The sequence below is a fragment of the Sarcophilus harrisii genome, chromosome 3 (assembly GCF_902635505.1).
Source record: "Sarcophilus harrisii chromosome 3, mSarHar1.11, whole genome shotgun sequence".
NCBI lineage: Eukaryota > Metazoa > Chordata > Mammalia > Dasyuromorphia > Dasyuridae > Sarcophilus > Sarcophilus harrisii.
The window spans coordinates 236,133,011-236,149,233 of NC_045428.1; the positions used below are offsets into that span (position 1 = coordinate 236,133,011).

The 16,223-nt window shown below is 38.6% G+C and overlaps 3 protein-coding genes across 3 annotated transcripts; all 3 read left to right on the top strand.

Annotated features, from left to right (window-relative positions):
* Window positions 1-384: 384 nt before the first annotated feature.
* Window positions 385-1,007, top strand: LOC116423090 (keratin-associated protein 6-2-like). Its single transcript, XM_031964162.1, has one exon. It carries the CDS (start codon window positions 413-415, stop codon window positions 713-715), a length of 303 nt encoding a protein of 100 aa, XP_031820022.1. The 5' UTR covers window positions 385-412; the 3' UTR covers window positions 716-1,007.
* Window positions 1,008-5,122: 4,115 nt separating this feature from the next.
* LOC116422330 (keratin-associated protein 19-1-like) lies at window positions 5,123-5,703 on the top strand. The gene has a single exon (XM_031959230.1). The coding sequence runs from the start codon at window positions 5,151-5,153 to the stop codon at window positions 5,406-5,408; it is 258 nt and encodes an 85-aa protein (XP_031815090.1). The 5' UTR covers window positions 5,123-5,150; the 3' UTR covers window positions 5,409-5,703.
* Window positions 5,704-15,364: 9,661 nt separating this feature from the next.
* On the top strand, window positions 15,365-15,977 carry LOC116423091 (keratin-associated protein 20-2-like). Its single transcript, XM_031964163.1, has one exon. The coding sequence runs from the start codon at window positions 15,406-15,408 to the stop codon at window positions 15,646-15,648; it is 243 nt and encodes an 80-aa protein (XP_031820023.1). The 5' UTR covers window positions 15,365-15,405; the 3' UTR covers window positions 15,649-15,977.
* The last annotated feature ends 246 nt before the right edge of the window (window positions 15,978-16,223 follow it).

Below are 16,223 nucleotides of genomic sequence, written 5' to 3' on the forward strand. Positions count from 1 at the left end.
ATGAAGTATCAGACAACCAGGAAACCATGTATAATGGAAGGAAATAGTTGATGTTTTGGAGAGCAGGTCCATGAAGCTTGGGTAGAACATCAGTCTAGGGTTTTAGCATACCTTTGGCAACATCATAATTGTTCCATTATGGCTATGAGATTGCACAGAACTTTCTCAGAAAAATAATGAATCAAGAATAAAAAACAAAAACAAAACATTAGGGAGCTGGTGGTGGTGTCAGAGACCAACAATTGCAAGAATGAGATTTTACCCAGGGAATTTGGTTAATGAAAATGATGAAATCCTGGCCTGACTGCCATACTTCCTGTTCAAAGGGTATAAAAGTCACTGTGCAGATGGTGCCACACATACTCAAAGACCCTATCCTGAAAACCCACCCACCCAAGTGAATCCTGACACCATGTGCTACTACGGTGGCTGCTATGGGGGCCTGGGCTATGGCTATGGCTCTGGTTATGGCTGTGGATGTGGCTGCTTCCGTGGCCTAGGCTATGGAGGCTATGGCTGTGGAGGCTGTGGCTATGGAGGCTATGGCTATGGAGGTTATGGCTGTGGAGGTTGTGGCTATGGAGGCCTGAGGTATGGAGGCTATGGCTGTGGCTGTGGAAGCTGTGGCTATGGAGGTCTGGGCTATGGAGGCTATGGCTGTGGCTGCTGCCGTCCATCTTGCTGTGGAAGGTATTCTTCCTATGGCTTCTACTGAAAAACCCCTTGCTTCTGGGCTCTCAAGGAGTCTATAATCCTGGAAGGACATCACCTTACATCTGTGTCTATAGCTGGGCTACATGGGAATGCTACCACAACAGGGTTTAGCAATCCCCATGGCACATTCAGGGCACTGAAGTGGCAGTGACCAAGAAACAGCAGGATCTGTCCTTCTGGCAAGTGACACAGACTCTCACCTGTCATGAGTGACTTCTCCAGCAACTCCTTCCCAACAACTTGGCTCCCTCCTCATACATTATTGTGTCTTTTATGACTTTGCAATAAACTTGTTTCCCTTATTTACTGAAGTTGTAGTTACTTGTCCTACTTGACCTCTGTCTCCTTGGGTTATACCCTCTCATCATGAAGAGATTTTCAGCTTTGATGTGCTTCTCTGTGTCATTGCAGAAGTTTATGTCTCCAATGTATTTTTGGCAACAAGCTGCTACCTCTGAAAACTTCTGTTCAGAAATCATATTATTTCCATGTAAAATGTCTTTCTCCTTTTTGACTCTTGCAGTTCTTCCATATTAGTCCATTAAAATACATATACACCATTTTATTGAAGGAATGATTTATGTCTTTAGAATGTCAGTCCCTTCTCTCACATTGTACCCATAAATGGAGAGTGCTTTTACTGTCAAAGTTTCATATATACTTGGTGTCATATTCAATATTTATAAATTCTAAATCACAATATTTCCTTGTTGATTCCAGAATTGGCTTCCTAGTCCTAGTCTGGAAAGCTGGGTGAAACAGAGGATTGAGTGCTGAAAATGGTGTCAGGAACACTAATCTTTGCATGTTCAAATCTCTCCTCATAACAGAAGTAGGCGGAGGTCTTTTTTGCTTCAATTTCCTAATCTGTATAATGGATTATAAGGCTATCTTCTTTTTTTGGCTCCAAAATCCTCAGATGCAGTGACAATGATTCAAAAAACAATAAAAAATGGCTGAACAAGAAAATATTTGTGTAAGCTCATTTTCACCACTTTTTTTTCCCTCTAAGTAATGTCCACTTCTGAAACATAGCAAAAGTTAATGGCACTGAATAATAATTACAGAAAGAATCATGTACAGTCTGATTTTTTTTTTTTTGGTTTATTTTACTTATTTATTATTTCTTCCCAGTACATTCAAAACAAAAAGAAATTTACTTTTCTTTCTAAAATTTTTGAGTTCTAAGTTCTCTCCCTTATCTATCCCAATACACAATTAAGAAAACTTTTGTGAAATTATGAAAAATATTTCTATAAAATTCAAATTTAAAAAAAACCAATCTCCCAAGTTAATGAGTATAAAAATCCATAAGAAAAATTAAGTTAAAAAAGAAATAGGGAGATGACAAAGAGAAAGAGAAAGCTTCAGTCTCTATTCAGCACAATGAGTTCCTTCTCTGGGCATGGATAGGATTTTTCATCATAAGTCCTTAGTCATGGAATATTGCACTACTGAGACTAGCAAAGTTATCCACCGCTGGTCATCCCATTACCTTGCTGTGACTTGTCATACAGTATATTTCACTTTGCTTGAGTTCATGGAGGACTTTCCAGATTTTTTCTTTCCTGAGAGCATCCTGCTCATCATTTCCCATGAAATAATAATATTCCATCATAAACACACTACACATTTTATTAAGCTATTTCCCAGGTGGCAGGCATCCCTTCATTTTCCAATGTTTTTGTCCTCAGAAGAGAGGTACACACAGTATGAATATTGTCAGCTAACTCTGCACTTCTAGTGGACCAAATCTCTACAAGTCAGCTGCACATCTTGTCCAAATCAAACACTGACATAGACATGAAGCTTTTACTTATATGAGTGCAAGGATGTGCTGCATTACCAGAATACAATTAAACTCTCCTGCAACTTAAACACTCATAAAAAAGAGCACCTGCTTGGCTGCTCAGCAGAATGCCTAATCTCCTTTGGATTCCTCAGTTCCACTGGCTAAATTGTCCACAAAATCATGTACCTGACAGAACTTTCCAAGAAACTAGACCTTGACACTCCACCTGGCACTGTAGGCAGGGCTTACTAAATTTTATAAGTTTTTGAATTTCCACTGGCTGTAAGTGGGTAATGTCCTCAGCACCCTCACTCTGTTGAGTTCTTTCTAAAAATATCTCCAAAATGTTGAACAAAAGTTTATAGAAACTACTCAATGTCTCTAGTTGCTCTCCTTTCACTTCTTTTAAAATCTCTGAACATCACATTCCTGACCTTCACCTTTGAGACAAACTGCTCTCTGAAAGTGTCTGGTGATGTCCTCCTGAGTAAACCAAAAATCCAATTGACTGATGCTTCATCCCTCTTTGGCTTTGAGATTGCTGGCCAATAATTTGTCCTGGGTGGGTGCTTGACTCCACTTGTTCTCCTTATTGCCCTTTCTTGTTCCTCTTCTTTTCTTTTTCTTGTAATTCTTGTTTTTTTTTTCTTCTTTGTCTTCTTTTTGTTATTGTTCTTCTTGTTCTGGTTCTTCTCCTTTTTCTTCTTCTTGTAATTCTTTTTCTTTTTCTCCTTCTTCTTCCTCATCTGGTTCTTTAATATAAATGACTGACTGAAGCCCAGATTCTGTCTCTTTTCTTTCTTTTACCCATGCTATCTGCAATAAGAGAAAAAAATCTCCTTCCATTCCACAGTTTACAAGCTAATCCGTTGAAGATTCACTGACACAGGTGGAAATCAATAATAGCATCTCTCATAGAGTCAAACCCTCATTATCAATAGTCAATATGAAAAAGTTCAATTTGATAAGCATTACAAATTTCAAATAAGTCCATACCTAGAACAGATTTCCTCATTTTGCCTAATTGCAAAGCTGCCTAGATCTCTTCAACTAGTCTCATCCTTTCAAGAGCAACAATATCTAGCCAAGTTGGTAGTTTTACAGGGACAGACATGTCCCTGACCGTCCACTTCCACTGTAAATATCATCATAATTGAACAAATTTGTCTGCCCTATATTCACAACATTTCTGGCATTGAAATACTTATTTCCAATCACAAAGTATCCCACTTAGACAAGACCCCCACAGCACCTATCCAAAAGAGCTTCTGACTGGTATGCTTGACTCTGTTGTTTGCTCACCTAGATCCTCTTTCCACTCAACTGTCCAATGGATTGTTCAGACTCTTCCTCCCCTAGGACTCCTGAAACTCCCAGGAACCACACTTGTTTTCTTGTAAACTCATACTGCCTTTTCTTTTCTGGTCATTTAAAGATACAGCTGCTGTGTGGCATTCAACTCCCTTCTGAAGCAAGGCAATCTCCAAACTGGAAGTTTTCATACCCTTTATTTCTCTTCTTTAATTTAATAATGTTCTAAGTGCTTGCCAACCTTGCTTTATTCAAACAATGAATGATGTGTGCCTTTTATTTGCCTTTTGCATAGACTTGCTGTCCAGCTTGCCAGAAAATTCTTCTCTCTTCTAATTTTGTTCCCAACAGGGCCAGTTAATTTTTTTTCAAATCTTTAATCATGTTCACTATTTTATATAGTTTTTGTCTGGAATCTACTGATGAAATATGACACCTTACCTGCATGTTTGATTTTAAGCTTACTACATATGAAAAATCTTGTGATTTCTTATAGAGTATTCCAGTATGACTATATATTTTCTAATCCATTATGCTCACAGTTTGAAACCCACCAGTGATACATGGGCTTGCACACTTCTCCAAGTATCCTGTACCTCTGCTTGTAAGATCTTCTCCCATCAACTCTCTCTGTTTTTGGCAAGTCCCTCTGTGTTTACATGTTTTCTCTGATCTTAGGACTTAAAAGCCAGACATAGGGAGACTCTGTAGTGATTTCTTATATCCCTCATGTGAGGTTAGGGGAGAACACAGTGCAAAAACTGAGGAGGAGATTAGTGCTTTCTGATAAGTGTTGGATAGATGGACTGCATCAAGATGGTCTGTATCACAATCTCAACTTGAATCTGAAATTTATATGGAGTATTCTGTCACTAGAGTCTCGAAAACCACTAATTTAGAGAAAGGATTTCATGGCTATTATGAAGTATCAGACAATCAGGAAACCATGTAATGTAAGGAGATTGTTGATGTTTTGGAGAGCAAGGCCATGAAGCTTGGGTAGAGCATCAGTCTCAGGTTTTAGCATACCTTTGGCAATATCATAATTGTTCCATTATGACTATGAGATTGTCACAGAACTTTCTCAGAAAAATAATGAATCAAGAGTAAAAAACAAAAACAAGCCATTATGGAGCTGGTGGTGGTCTCAGAGAGCAACAATTGCAAGAATGAGATTTTACCCAGGGAATTTGGTTAATGAAAATGATGAAATCCTAGTCTGACTCTGCCATACTTCCTGTTCAAAGGGTATAAAAGTCACTGTGCAGATGGTGCCACACATACTCAAAGACCCTATCCTGAAAACCCATCCACCCAAGTGAATCCTGACACCATGTGCTACTACGGCGGCTGCTATGGGGGCCTGGGCTATGGCTATGGCTCTGGTTATGGCTGTGGATGTGGCTGCTTCCGTGGCCTCGGCTATGGAGGCTATGGTTGTGGAGGCTGTGGCTATGGAGGCCTGAGGTATGGAGGCTATGGCTGTGGCTGTGGAAGCTGTGGCTATGGAGGTCTGGGCTATGGAGGCTATGGCTGTGGCTGCTGCCGTCCATCTTGCTGTGGAAGGTATTCTTCCTATGGCTTCTACTGAAAAACCCCTTGCTTCTGGGCTCTCAAGGAATCTATAATCCTGGAAGGACATCACCTTACATCTGTGTCTACAACTGGGCTACATGGGAAAGTTACCACAACAGGGTCTAACAATCCTCATGGCACACTCAGGGCACCAAAGTGGCAGTAACCAAGAAACAGCAGGACCTGTCCTTCTGGCAAGTGATACAGACTCTCACCTGCCATGAGAGTGACTTCTCCAGCAACTCCTTCCCAACAACTTGGCTCCCTTCTCATACATTATTGTGTCTTTTATGCTTTGCAATAAACTTGTTTCCCTTACTTACCGAAGTTGTACTTACTTGCCCAACTTGACGTCTGTCTCCTTGGGTTATACCCTCTCATCATGAAGAGATTTTCAGCCTTAATGTCCTTCTCTGTGTCATTGCAGAAATTTACATCTCCAAAGCATTTTTGACAACAAGCTGCTATCTCTAAAAATTTCTGTTCAGAAATCACATTATTTCCATGTAAAATGTCTTTCTCCTATTTGACTCTTGCAGTTCTTCCATATTAGTCCATTAAAATACATATACCCCATTTTACTGAAGTAATGACTTCTGTCCCTTATAATGGCAGTCCCTTCTCTCACATTGTACCCATAAATGGAGAGTGCTTTTATTGTCAGAGTTTCATATATACTTGGTGTCATATTCAAGGTTTATAAATTCTAAATCACAAGATTTCCTTGTTGATTCCAGAATTGGCTTCCTAGTCCTAGTCTGGAAAGCTGGGTGAAACAGAGGATTGAGTGCTGAAAATGGTGTCAGGAACACTAATCTTTGCGTGTTCAAATCTCTCCTCATAACAGAAGTAGGAATTTGCTTCAGTTTCCTAATCTGTATAATGGATTGTCAAAGGCTATCTTCTTTTTTTGGCCCCAAAATCCTCAGATGCAGTGACAATGATTCAAAAAATAAGAAAAAATGGCTGAACAAGAAAATCCTTGTGTAAGTTCACTTTCACCACTCTTTTTTCCTCTAAGTAATCTTCGCATCTGAAACATAGCAAAAGTTAATGGCTCTGAACAATAATCACAGAAAGAATCATGTACAATCTGAATGTTTTTTTTGGTTTATTTTACTTATTTAATATTTCCTCCTGGTACATTAAAAAAAAAAAGAAATTTACTTTTCTTTCTAAAATTTTTGAGTTCTAAGTTCTCTCCTTTATCTATCCCAATACACACTTAAGAAACCTTTTGTGAAATTATGAAAATATTTCCATAAAATTCAAGTTTTCAAAAAAAAAACCTAGATCTCCCATGTTAATGAGTATAAAAATCCTTAAGAAAAATTAAGTTAAAAAAGAAACAGAGAGATGACAAAGAGAAAGGGAAAGCTACAGTCTCTATTCAGCAACATTGAGTTCCTTCTCTGGGCATGGATAGGATTTTTCTTCAAGTACTCATGGAATATTGCACTATTATTGAGATTAGCAAAGTTGTCCACAGCTGGTCATCCTATTATATAGCTATGACTATTCATACAGTATATTTCACTTTGCTTGAGTTCATGAAGGACTTTCCAAATTTTTTCTTTCCTGAGAGCATCCTGCTCATCATTTCCCATAAAATAATAATTTTCCATCATAAATACACTACACATTTTATTAAGCTATTTCCCAGATTGCAGGCATCCCTTCATTTTCCAATGTTTTTGTCCTCAGAAGAGAGTTACACACAGTCTGAATATTGTCAGCTAACTTTGCACTTCCAGTGGGCCAAATCTTTATAAGGCAACTGCACATCTTACCCAAATCAAACTCTGACATGGACATGAAGCTTCTACTTATATGAGTGCAAGTATGTGCCACATAACCAGAATACAATTAAACTCTCCTGCAATTTAAACACTCATGAAAAAGAGCACATGCTTGGCAGCTCAGCAGAATGCCTAACATCTTTTGGATTCTTCAGTTCCACCGACTAGGCTGTCCAAAAAATCATGTCCCTCAGACAATTCCCCAAATACTAGAACTTGACACTCCACCTGGTACTTACGCAACACTTACTAAATTTTGTAAGTTTTTGTATTTCCGATGGCCTTTTGTGGGAAAAGTCCTCAGCACCCTCACTCTGTTGAGTTCTTTCTAAAAATATCTCCAAAATGTTGAGCAATTCCTTGTCAGGAAAGATTACATTAACGTCAATGGATGCAAAGCCTTCAGTAAAAAGTAAATAATCTCTTTCTCACCCTCATTAAGCAAAGAATATTTTATTTTGGTTAGCAAATGCAAAAATCAGTTGATTGGAGCAGAATGCTATCCCTAAGTCATTGTTTTCCTCCTTTTTGACAACAGAATTGCTCTCAATACATAAACAATGTTGTGCAGTACCTTAAGGGAACTAGGACATGTCCCTGAAAATCTTCTATACTCTAAAATTCGTGTTCCCTGAATTGAGCCACTTGGGTGTTAATCTGAAGATCCTTTTACTATGTGTTCTGGACTTCTCTGGATGTTTTTCAGCTTAGCCAAAAACACCTACATAAAGAACAATACTATTTACACAAACCAACATTTCCATCTTCCTAAACTTCAGTCCCTTGTACTTCAGTTCATAAAATCTGAAAGAGGTATATGATTTCTGATTATAAGAAATTGGGCTACCTTATGCTTTAGAATGCAGTTGTAAAAGGACTAAAATCTAGGAGAATAAATGACAAACCTTTGGATGCTGAACAGACTCGAGTTCATTTCTTTTGGAAAACTGAAGAATTTTTGATCAGCTGTGCCAACTGAGAATCAAAACCTTCTCTTCTCTCTGCTATGCTTTCTCTCCTTATTTACCTTATTTATTTATTATTCTCTCCTTATTTAAAGGCTCCTTATTTACCATGGATTCAGTTACTTGTTCAGTTTGACATAAAATAATCCATTTCCAGCTTCAGTTCTAGAACAACATTTCTTCTGAATTCACTGCTTCAATAGGATATCAGTGATTTGAATGGATGATCCTACCAATCTCATATTGTCAGCACTGCCAAGGACTTCCACATTTAAATATACATTGCCTTTACTGTGGTTTGTAGAACTATTCAATGTCTCTAGTTGCTCTCCTTTCACTTCTTTTGAAATCCCAGAACATCACATTCCTGACCTTCATCTTTAAGAGAAACGGCCCTCTGAAAGTGTTCGGTGATGTTTTCCTCAATAAACCAAAAGGCCTCTTCAGATTGACTGTTGCTTCATTCCTCTTTGGCTTTGAGATTGCTGGCCAATTACTCGTCCTGGGTGTGCTTGGCTCTGCTTTTCCTCCTTATTGTTTTTCTTGTTCTTCTTCTTTTTGTAATTCTTGGGTTTTTTTCTCCTTCTTCTTCCTCATCTGGTTCTTTAATATAAAATGATTGAAGCCCAGATTCTGTCTCCTTTCTTTCTTTTACCTATGCTATCTAGAATGAGAAAGAAAAATCTCCTTCCATTCCAGAGTTTACAAACCAGTCCATTGGACATGAACTGACAAAGTCGAGATCAATAGATTAATTAGACTCATTCCTTCATTATCAATAGTTAATATAAAAAATTTCACTTTGCTAACTATTACAGATTTCAAATCAGTCCATATCTAGAACAGATTTCCTCATTTTACCTAATTGCAAAGTTCCCTCTCTCTCTTCAATTTTTCTTCTCCTTTCAGGAAAAACAATATCTAGCCAAATTTCTAGGTTTACAGTAACAGAGACATGCCTGACTTTCCACTTTCACAGCAAATATCACCATAATTGAACAAAATTGTCTGCCCTGTATTCACAACATTTCTGGAATTGAAATGTTTCATTCTAATCCCAAAGACTCTCACTTAGACAAGACCCATACAGCACCACTCTAAAAAGAGCTTCTGACTGGTGTGCTTGATTCTATTGTTTGCTCCCCTAGATCCTCTTTCCACTCAATTGTCCAATGGATTATTCAGACTCTGCCTTCCCTAGGACTCCAGAAAGTCTCACGCTCCACAATTCTGGTCTTATAAAAACCAGCTGCCTTTCCTTTTCTGGTCATTTAAAAATACAGCTTCTGTCTGACATTTAATCTTCTTCTAAATCTAGGCAATCCCCAAAATGGCAGTTTTCATACCTTTTAATTCTCTTCCCTAATTTGATGGTATTCCCAGTGCTAGCCAACCTTCCTTCATTCAAACCATGAATGGCATAGGCCTTCTATTTGCCTTTGTATAAACTGCCTTTCCAGCCTGCCCAGACTCCTCTCTCCTAACTTCCCTTCTAACATTTTCTAGTCCATTATACTCTCAGTTTGAAACTTAACAGTGGTACATGGCTTTGTTCACTTCTCTAAGTATTCTGTGCCTCTGCCTCTAAGATCTTCTCCAAGGAACTCTCCCCATTCGTGGAAGGTCTCTCTGTATTTATATGTTCTCTCTGGTCTTAGGACTTTAAAGCCAGATAGGGAGGGGTACTGTGTAGCCATTTTTTATATCTTAATGTGAGTTTAATGGAGAACACAGTTCAAAAACTGGAGAGAGGATTTCTGCTTTTGGAATAAGTTTTAGATGAATGGATTCCATCAAGAGAGTCTCCATCACAATCTCAACTTGAATCTGAAATTTGCATGGAGTCTTCTGTCACTGGAGTCTCAAAAACATTAATTTAGAAATAGGATTTCATGGCTGTGATGAAGTATCAGACAGCCAGGAAACCACATATAGTGGAAGGAGGATGGTAACATTTTGGAGAGCAAAGCCATGAAGCTTGGGTAGGGCATCAGTCACGTGCTTTAGCATACCTTTGGCAACATCATAATCATTCACATTATGGGAATGAGATTGTCACAGAATCTTCTCAGAAAAATAATGAATCAAAAGGGAAAAACAAAAACAAAACATTAAGGAATTGGGGGTTGTGCCAGAGACCAAACAATGACAAGAATGTGATTTTTCCCAGGGAATTTGGTTAATGGAAATGATGAAATCCTGGCTTGACTCTGACACATTTCCTGCGTGAAAGGTATAAAAACTGCTGTGCAGATGGTGCCATACATAGTCAAAGACTCTATCTTGAAAATCCACCCACCCAAGTGAATCCTGATACCATGTGCTACTACGGCGGCTGCTATGGGGGCCTGGGCTATGGCTATGGCTCTGGTTATGGCTGTGGATGTGGCAGCTACCGTGGCCTAGGCTATGGCTGTGGAAGCCTGGGCTATGGAGGCTATGGCTATGGAGGCCTGGGCTATGGAAGCTATGGCTATGGCTGCTGCCGTCCTTCTTGCTGTGGAAGGTATTATTCTTATGGCTTCTACTGAAAAAATTCCTTGCTACTGGGATGTCAAGAAGTCTGTGGTCCTGGAAAGACATTATCTTCTATCTGTGTCTACAGCTGGACTACATGGGAAAGCTCCCACAACAGGGCCTAGCAATCCCCATGGCACATTCAGGACACCAACGTGGCAGTGACCAAGAAACAACAGGACCCATCCTGAGAAATGGTGCACACTCTCACCTGTCAGACTTCTCCAACAACTCCTTCCCAGCAAGTTGGCTCACCTCTCATACATTATTGTGTCTTTTATGACTTTGCAATAAACTTGATTCCTTTGCTTACCAAAGTTGTTACTTGTCTTACTTCACCTCTGTCTCCTTTGGTTTCAGTCTCTCATCAAGAAGAGATTTTCAGCTTTAATGTGCTTATGTGTCATTGCAGAAGTTTAGGTCTCCAATGCATTTTTTGGCAACAAGGTGATACCTCGAAAATTTTCTGTTTAGAAAGGATATTATTTCCATGTAAAATATCTTTCTCAGATTTACTACTATAGTTCTTACATCTTAGTCCATTAAAATACATATGCCCCACTTTACTGAAAGAATTAACTTTGTATCCTATAATCTCAAATCTTTCTCTCATGTTATACCCATAAGTGTACAGTGTTTTTATTATCAAAGTTTCATGTATTATTGGTTTTGTAATCATGGTTTGTTAATTCAAAATTCAATATGTCCCTGTTGATTTAAAAATTATCTTCCCAGCCCTAGTCTGGAAAGCTAAATGAAACAGATGATTGAGTCTAGATTTTAGTGGGAAATACTCTCAGAATCCTCACTCTGTTGAGTTCTTTCTAAAAATGTTTTCAAATGATTGAGCAGTTCATTGTCAGGAAACATTATATTAAAGTCAATTCCATGACTAAAAATCTTCAAGAAAAGGGAAATTCTCTTTTCCAACCCTCATTAAGCAAAGAATATTTTTTTTGATTAGGAAATACAAAAATCAGTTGATTGGGGAGGAATGCTTTCACTAAATCATTTTTATCCTACTGTTTGCCAAACAGAAGTGGTCCAATGTGATGGTCCCATTAAGGGAGCTAGGACAAGTCCCTGGATATCTTCTAAACCCTAAAAGCTGTCTTCCTTGAATTGAGTCATTTAGGACTTAATCTGGAAGATCTTTTATCATGTGGTGTGAAATTCTCTGGGTGCTTTTAAGTTTAGCCAAAAATCACCCATGTACTGCACAGTGCTATATAGACAAAACAAGATTTTCATCTTCTTCAACTCCTTTCTATTTCACTTAATGAAATTTCAGAAGTTATTGTAGAATTTCTGGGTATCAGATGACATCTTATTGGGCAATCTTACATTTAGAGTGCAGTTTTTTTTTTATATTTAATAGCCTTTTATTTACAGGTTATATGTATGGGTAACTTTACATCATTAACAATTGCCAAACCTCTTGTTCCAATTTTTCACCTCTTACCCCCACCCCCTCCCCCATATGGCAGGATGACCAGTAGATGTTAAATATATTAAAATATAAATTAGATACACAATAAGTATACATGACCAAACCGTTATTTTGCTGTACAAAAAGAATCAGACTCTGCAATATTGTACAATTAGCTTGTGAAGGAAATCAAAAATGCAGGTGGGCATAAATATAGGGATTGGGATTTCAATGTAATGGTTTTTAGTCATCACCCAGAGTTCTTTCTCTGGGCATAGCTGGTTCAGTTCATTACTGCTCCATTGGAAATGATTTGATTGATCTCATTGCTGAGGATGGCCAGGTCCATCAGAACTGGTCATCATCTAGTATTGTTGTTGAAGTATATAATGATCTCCTGGTCCTGCTCATTTCACTCAGCATCAGTTCGTGTAAGTCTCTCCAGGCCTTTCTGAAATCATCCTGTTGGTCATTTCTTACACAACAATAATATTCCATAATATTCATATACCACAATTTATTCAGCCATTCTTCAACTGATGTCCATCCACTCAGTTTCCAGTTTCTAGCCACTACAAAGAGGGCTGCCACAAACATTCATGCACATACAGGTCCCTTTCCCTTCTTTATGATCTCTTTGGGATATAACCCCAGTAGTAACACTGCTGGATCAAAGGGTATGCACAGTTTGATAACTTTTTGAGTATAGTGCAGTTTAAGAGACCTAGAATCTGGGTGAAGAGATGACATATCTCTGGTTGACCAATAGATTTAAGTTCATTTTCCTCTGGATAACTGAAGAAATTCTGAGGAGCTCCTCAATTTGAAAATCAAAACCTCCTTTTCTATCTGTTTCTCATTTTCTCATTTGGTGTCCAACTTATTTACCTTGGACTCAGTTACTTGCTAAATTTGACATAAAATAATCAAGTTCCAGCTCCAATTCCAGACAAGCATTGCTTCTGACCTCACTTGTTCAATAGGCTATCGATAACATGAATGCATTCTACCAATCTCATATTGTCAGTACTGCCAAGGACTCCCAATTTTTAACCACTTCCTTTGAAAACCCTGAACATAACATTTCCAACTCTCGCTTTCAAGAGAAACTGCTCTTTGTAAGTTGTCAAGTACTGTCTTCCTAAGTAAACCAAAAGGCCACTTCAAATTGACTGCTGCTTCATCCAACTTTGGCTTTGAGACTGATGGCCAATTACTACTCCTGAGTGTGCCTGACTGCTTTTCCTGCCTGATTATGCTTTCTGGTTCTTCTTTTTTTTCTTCTTCTTGTAATTTTTGTTGTTTTTCTTCTTTGTTTTCTTGTTGTTTTTCTTGTTCTTGTCCTCCTTTTTTCTTTCTTCTTGTAATTCTAGTTCTTTTTCTTCATCTACTTTTTCTTGTTCTTTTTGTTTTTGTCCTACTCCTTGTTCATCTTTTTTTTCTTATCCATTATCTTCTTTTTCTTGTTCTTGTTCTTCTGCATATTAATCGCCTACTTTTTCTATTACTCCTACTCCTCCTCTTCCTCCTCCTCCTCCTCCTCCTGCTTCTTCCTTATCTTGTTCTTTAATGTAAAATGACTGACTCAAGCCCAGGTTGTCTCTCTTTTCTTTCTTTTATTCATGCTATCTAGAATAAGAGAGAAAAATCTCCTTCCATTCCAGAGTTTAAAAGCCAATCCATTGGACACTCACTGAAACAGATTGAGGTCCACACTAGCATCTTTCGTAAGATACAGATCCTCACTAACAAGAGTCAATATAAAAAATTTCACTTTGATAATTATTACAAATTTCAAATCAGTACATATCTAGAACAGATTTCCTCATTTTACCTAATTGCAAAGGTCCCTCCTCTCTCTTCAACTTCTCTTCTCCTTTCAGGAAAAACAATATCTAGCCAAATTTCTAGGTTTATAGTAACAGAGACATCCCTGACTTTCCACTTTCACAGCAAATATCACCATAATTGAACAAAATTGTCTGCCCTGTATTCACAACTTCTGGAATTGAAATGCTTCATTCTAATCCCAAAGACTCTCACTTAGACAAGACCCATACAGCACCACTCTAAAAAGAGCTTCTGACTGGTGTGCTTGATTCTCTTGTTTGCTCGCCTAGATCATCTTTCCACTCAGCTGTCCAATGGATTATTCAGACTCTTCCTCCCCTAGGACTTCCTGAAATTCCCAGGCCCCACACTTGTTGTCTCCTAAAAACCAATTGCCTTTCCTTTTCTGATGATTTAAAGATACAGCTGCTCTCTGACATTTAACCCTGTTCTCAAGCTAATCAACCAAACTGGCAGTTTTCATACCCTTTAATTCTCTTCCTTAATTTGATGGTATTCCAAGTGTAAGCCAATCTTCCTTCATTCAGGCAATGAATGGCATGGGCCTTCTATTTGCCTTTGCATAAACTGGCTTTCCAGCTTTCCCAGAAAATTCTCCTCTCTCCTAACTTCCCCTGCAACATGTTCTAGTCCATTATAATCTCAGTTTGAAACTCACCAATGGTACATGGCTTTGCTCACTTCCCTAAGTATCCTGTGCCTCTGCCTCTAAGAAATTCTCCCATCAACTCTCCCTCTTTTTGGCTGTGTTTACATGTTCTTTCTGATCTTAGAACTTAAAAGCCAGGCAAGGAGAGGAATTCTGTAGCCATTTCTTATATCCCTAATGTGAGGTTAGTAGAATACATAGTACACAAACTGGGAAGGTGAATTCTGTTTTTTTTTTGTTTTTTTTTTTTTTTGTTTTTTTTTTTGCTTTTGCAATAAGTGTTGGGCGGATGAACTCCATCAAGGGGGTCTCCACCACAATCTCAACTTGGATTTTAAATTTGTATGAACTCTTCTGTCACTGGAGTCTCAAAAACATTAATTTAGAAATAGGATTTCATGGCTGTGATGAAGTATCAGACAGCCAGGAAACCACATATAGTGGAAGGAGGATGGTAACATTTTAGAGAGCAAAGCCATGAAGCTTGGGTAGGGCATCAGTCACATGCTTTAGCATACCTTTGGCAACATCATAATCATTCACATTATGGGAATGAGATTGTCACAGACCCTTCTCAGAAAAACAAAAACAAAACATTAAGTTGCTGGTGGTGGTGTCAGAGACCAAACAATTGCAAGAATGTGATTTTTCCCAGGGAATTTGGTTAATGGAAATGATGAAATCCTGGCCTGACTTTGCCACATTTCCTGCTTGAAGGGTATAAAAGTTGCTGTGCAGATGGTGCCATACATACTCAAAGACTCTATCCTGAAAATCCATCCATCTAAGTGAATCCTGACACCATGTGCTACTACGGCGGCTGCTATGGGGGCCTGGGCTATGGCTATGGCTCTGGTTATGGCTGTGGATGTGGCTGCTTCCGTGGCCTAGGCTACGGAGGTTATGGCTGTGGAGGCTGTGGCTATGGAGGGCTGAGGTATGGAGGCTATGGCTGTGGCTGTGGAGGCTGTGGCTATGGAGGCTATGGCTATGGCTGCTGCCGTCCATCTTGCTGTGGAAGGTATTATTCTTATGGCTTCTACTGAAAAATCCCTTGCTACTGGGCTCTCAAGGAATCTGTAGTCCTGAAAAGACATCATCTTCCATCTGTGTCTGCAGCTGAGCTTTGTGGAAAAATTACCACAACAGGGTTCAGCAATCCCCATGGCACACTCAGGGCAACAATGTGGTAGTGACCAAGAACCAGAAGGACCCATCCTTCTGGGAAATGATGCAATCTCTCCCCTGTCATGAAGGAGACTTCTCCAACAACTCCTTCCGAGGAAACTAGCTCACCTTTCATACATTGTTATGTCTTTTATGACTTTGCAATAAACTTGTTTCCCTTGGTTACCAAAGTTGTTGTTACTTGTTCTACTTATCTGTGTCCTTGGGTTTTAGGCTGTCTTATATAAGAGATTTTCAGTCTGGATTGTTTTATCTGTGTCACTGCAGAAGGATTGGTCTCCAATGCATATTTGGTAATAAGCAGATAACTTTGAAAATTTCTATTCAAAAATGATACTATTCCATGTAAAATATTTTTTTCAAATTTGACATTTGCAGTTCTTATGTACAAGTCCATTATAATACTTATTCCAAATTTACTGAAGGAATGATC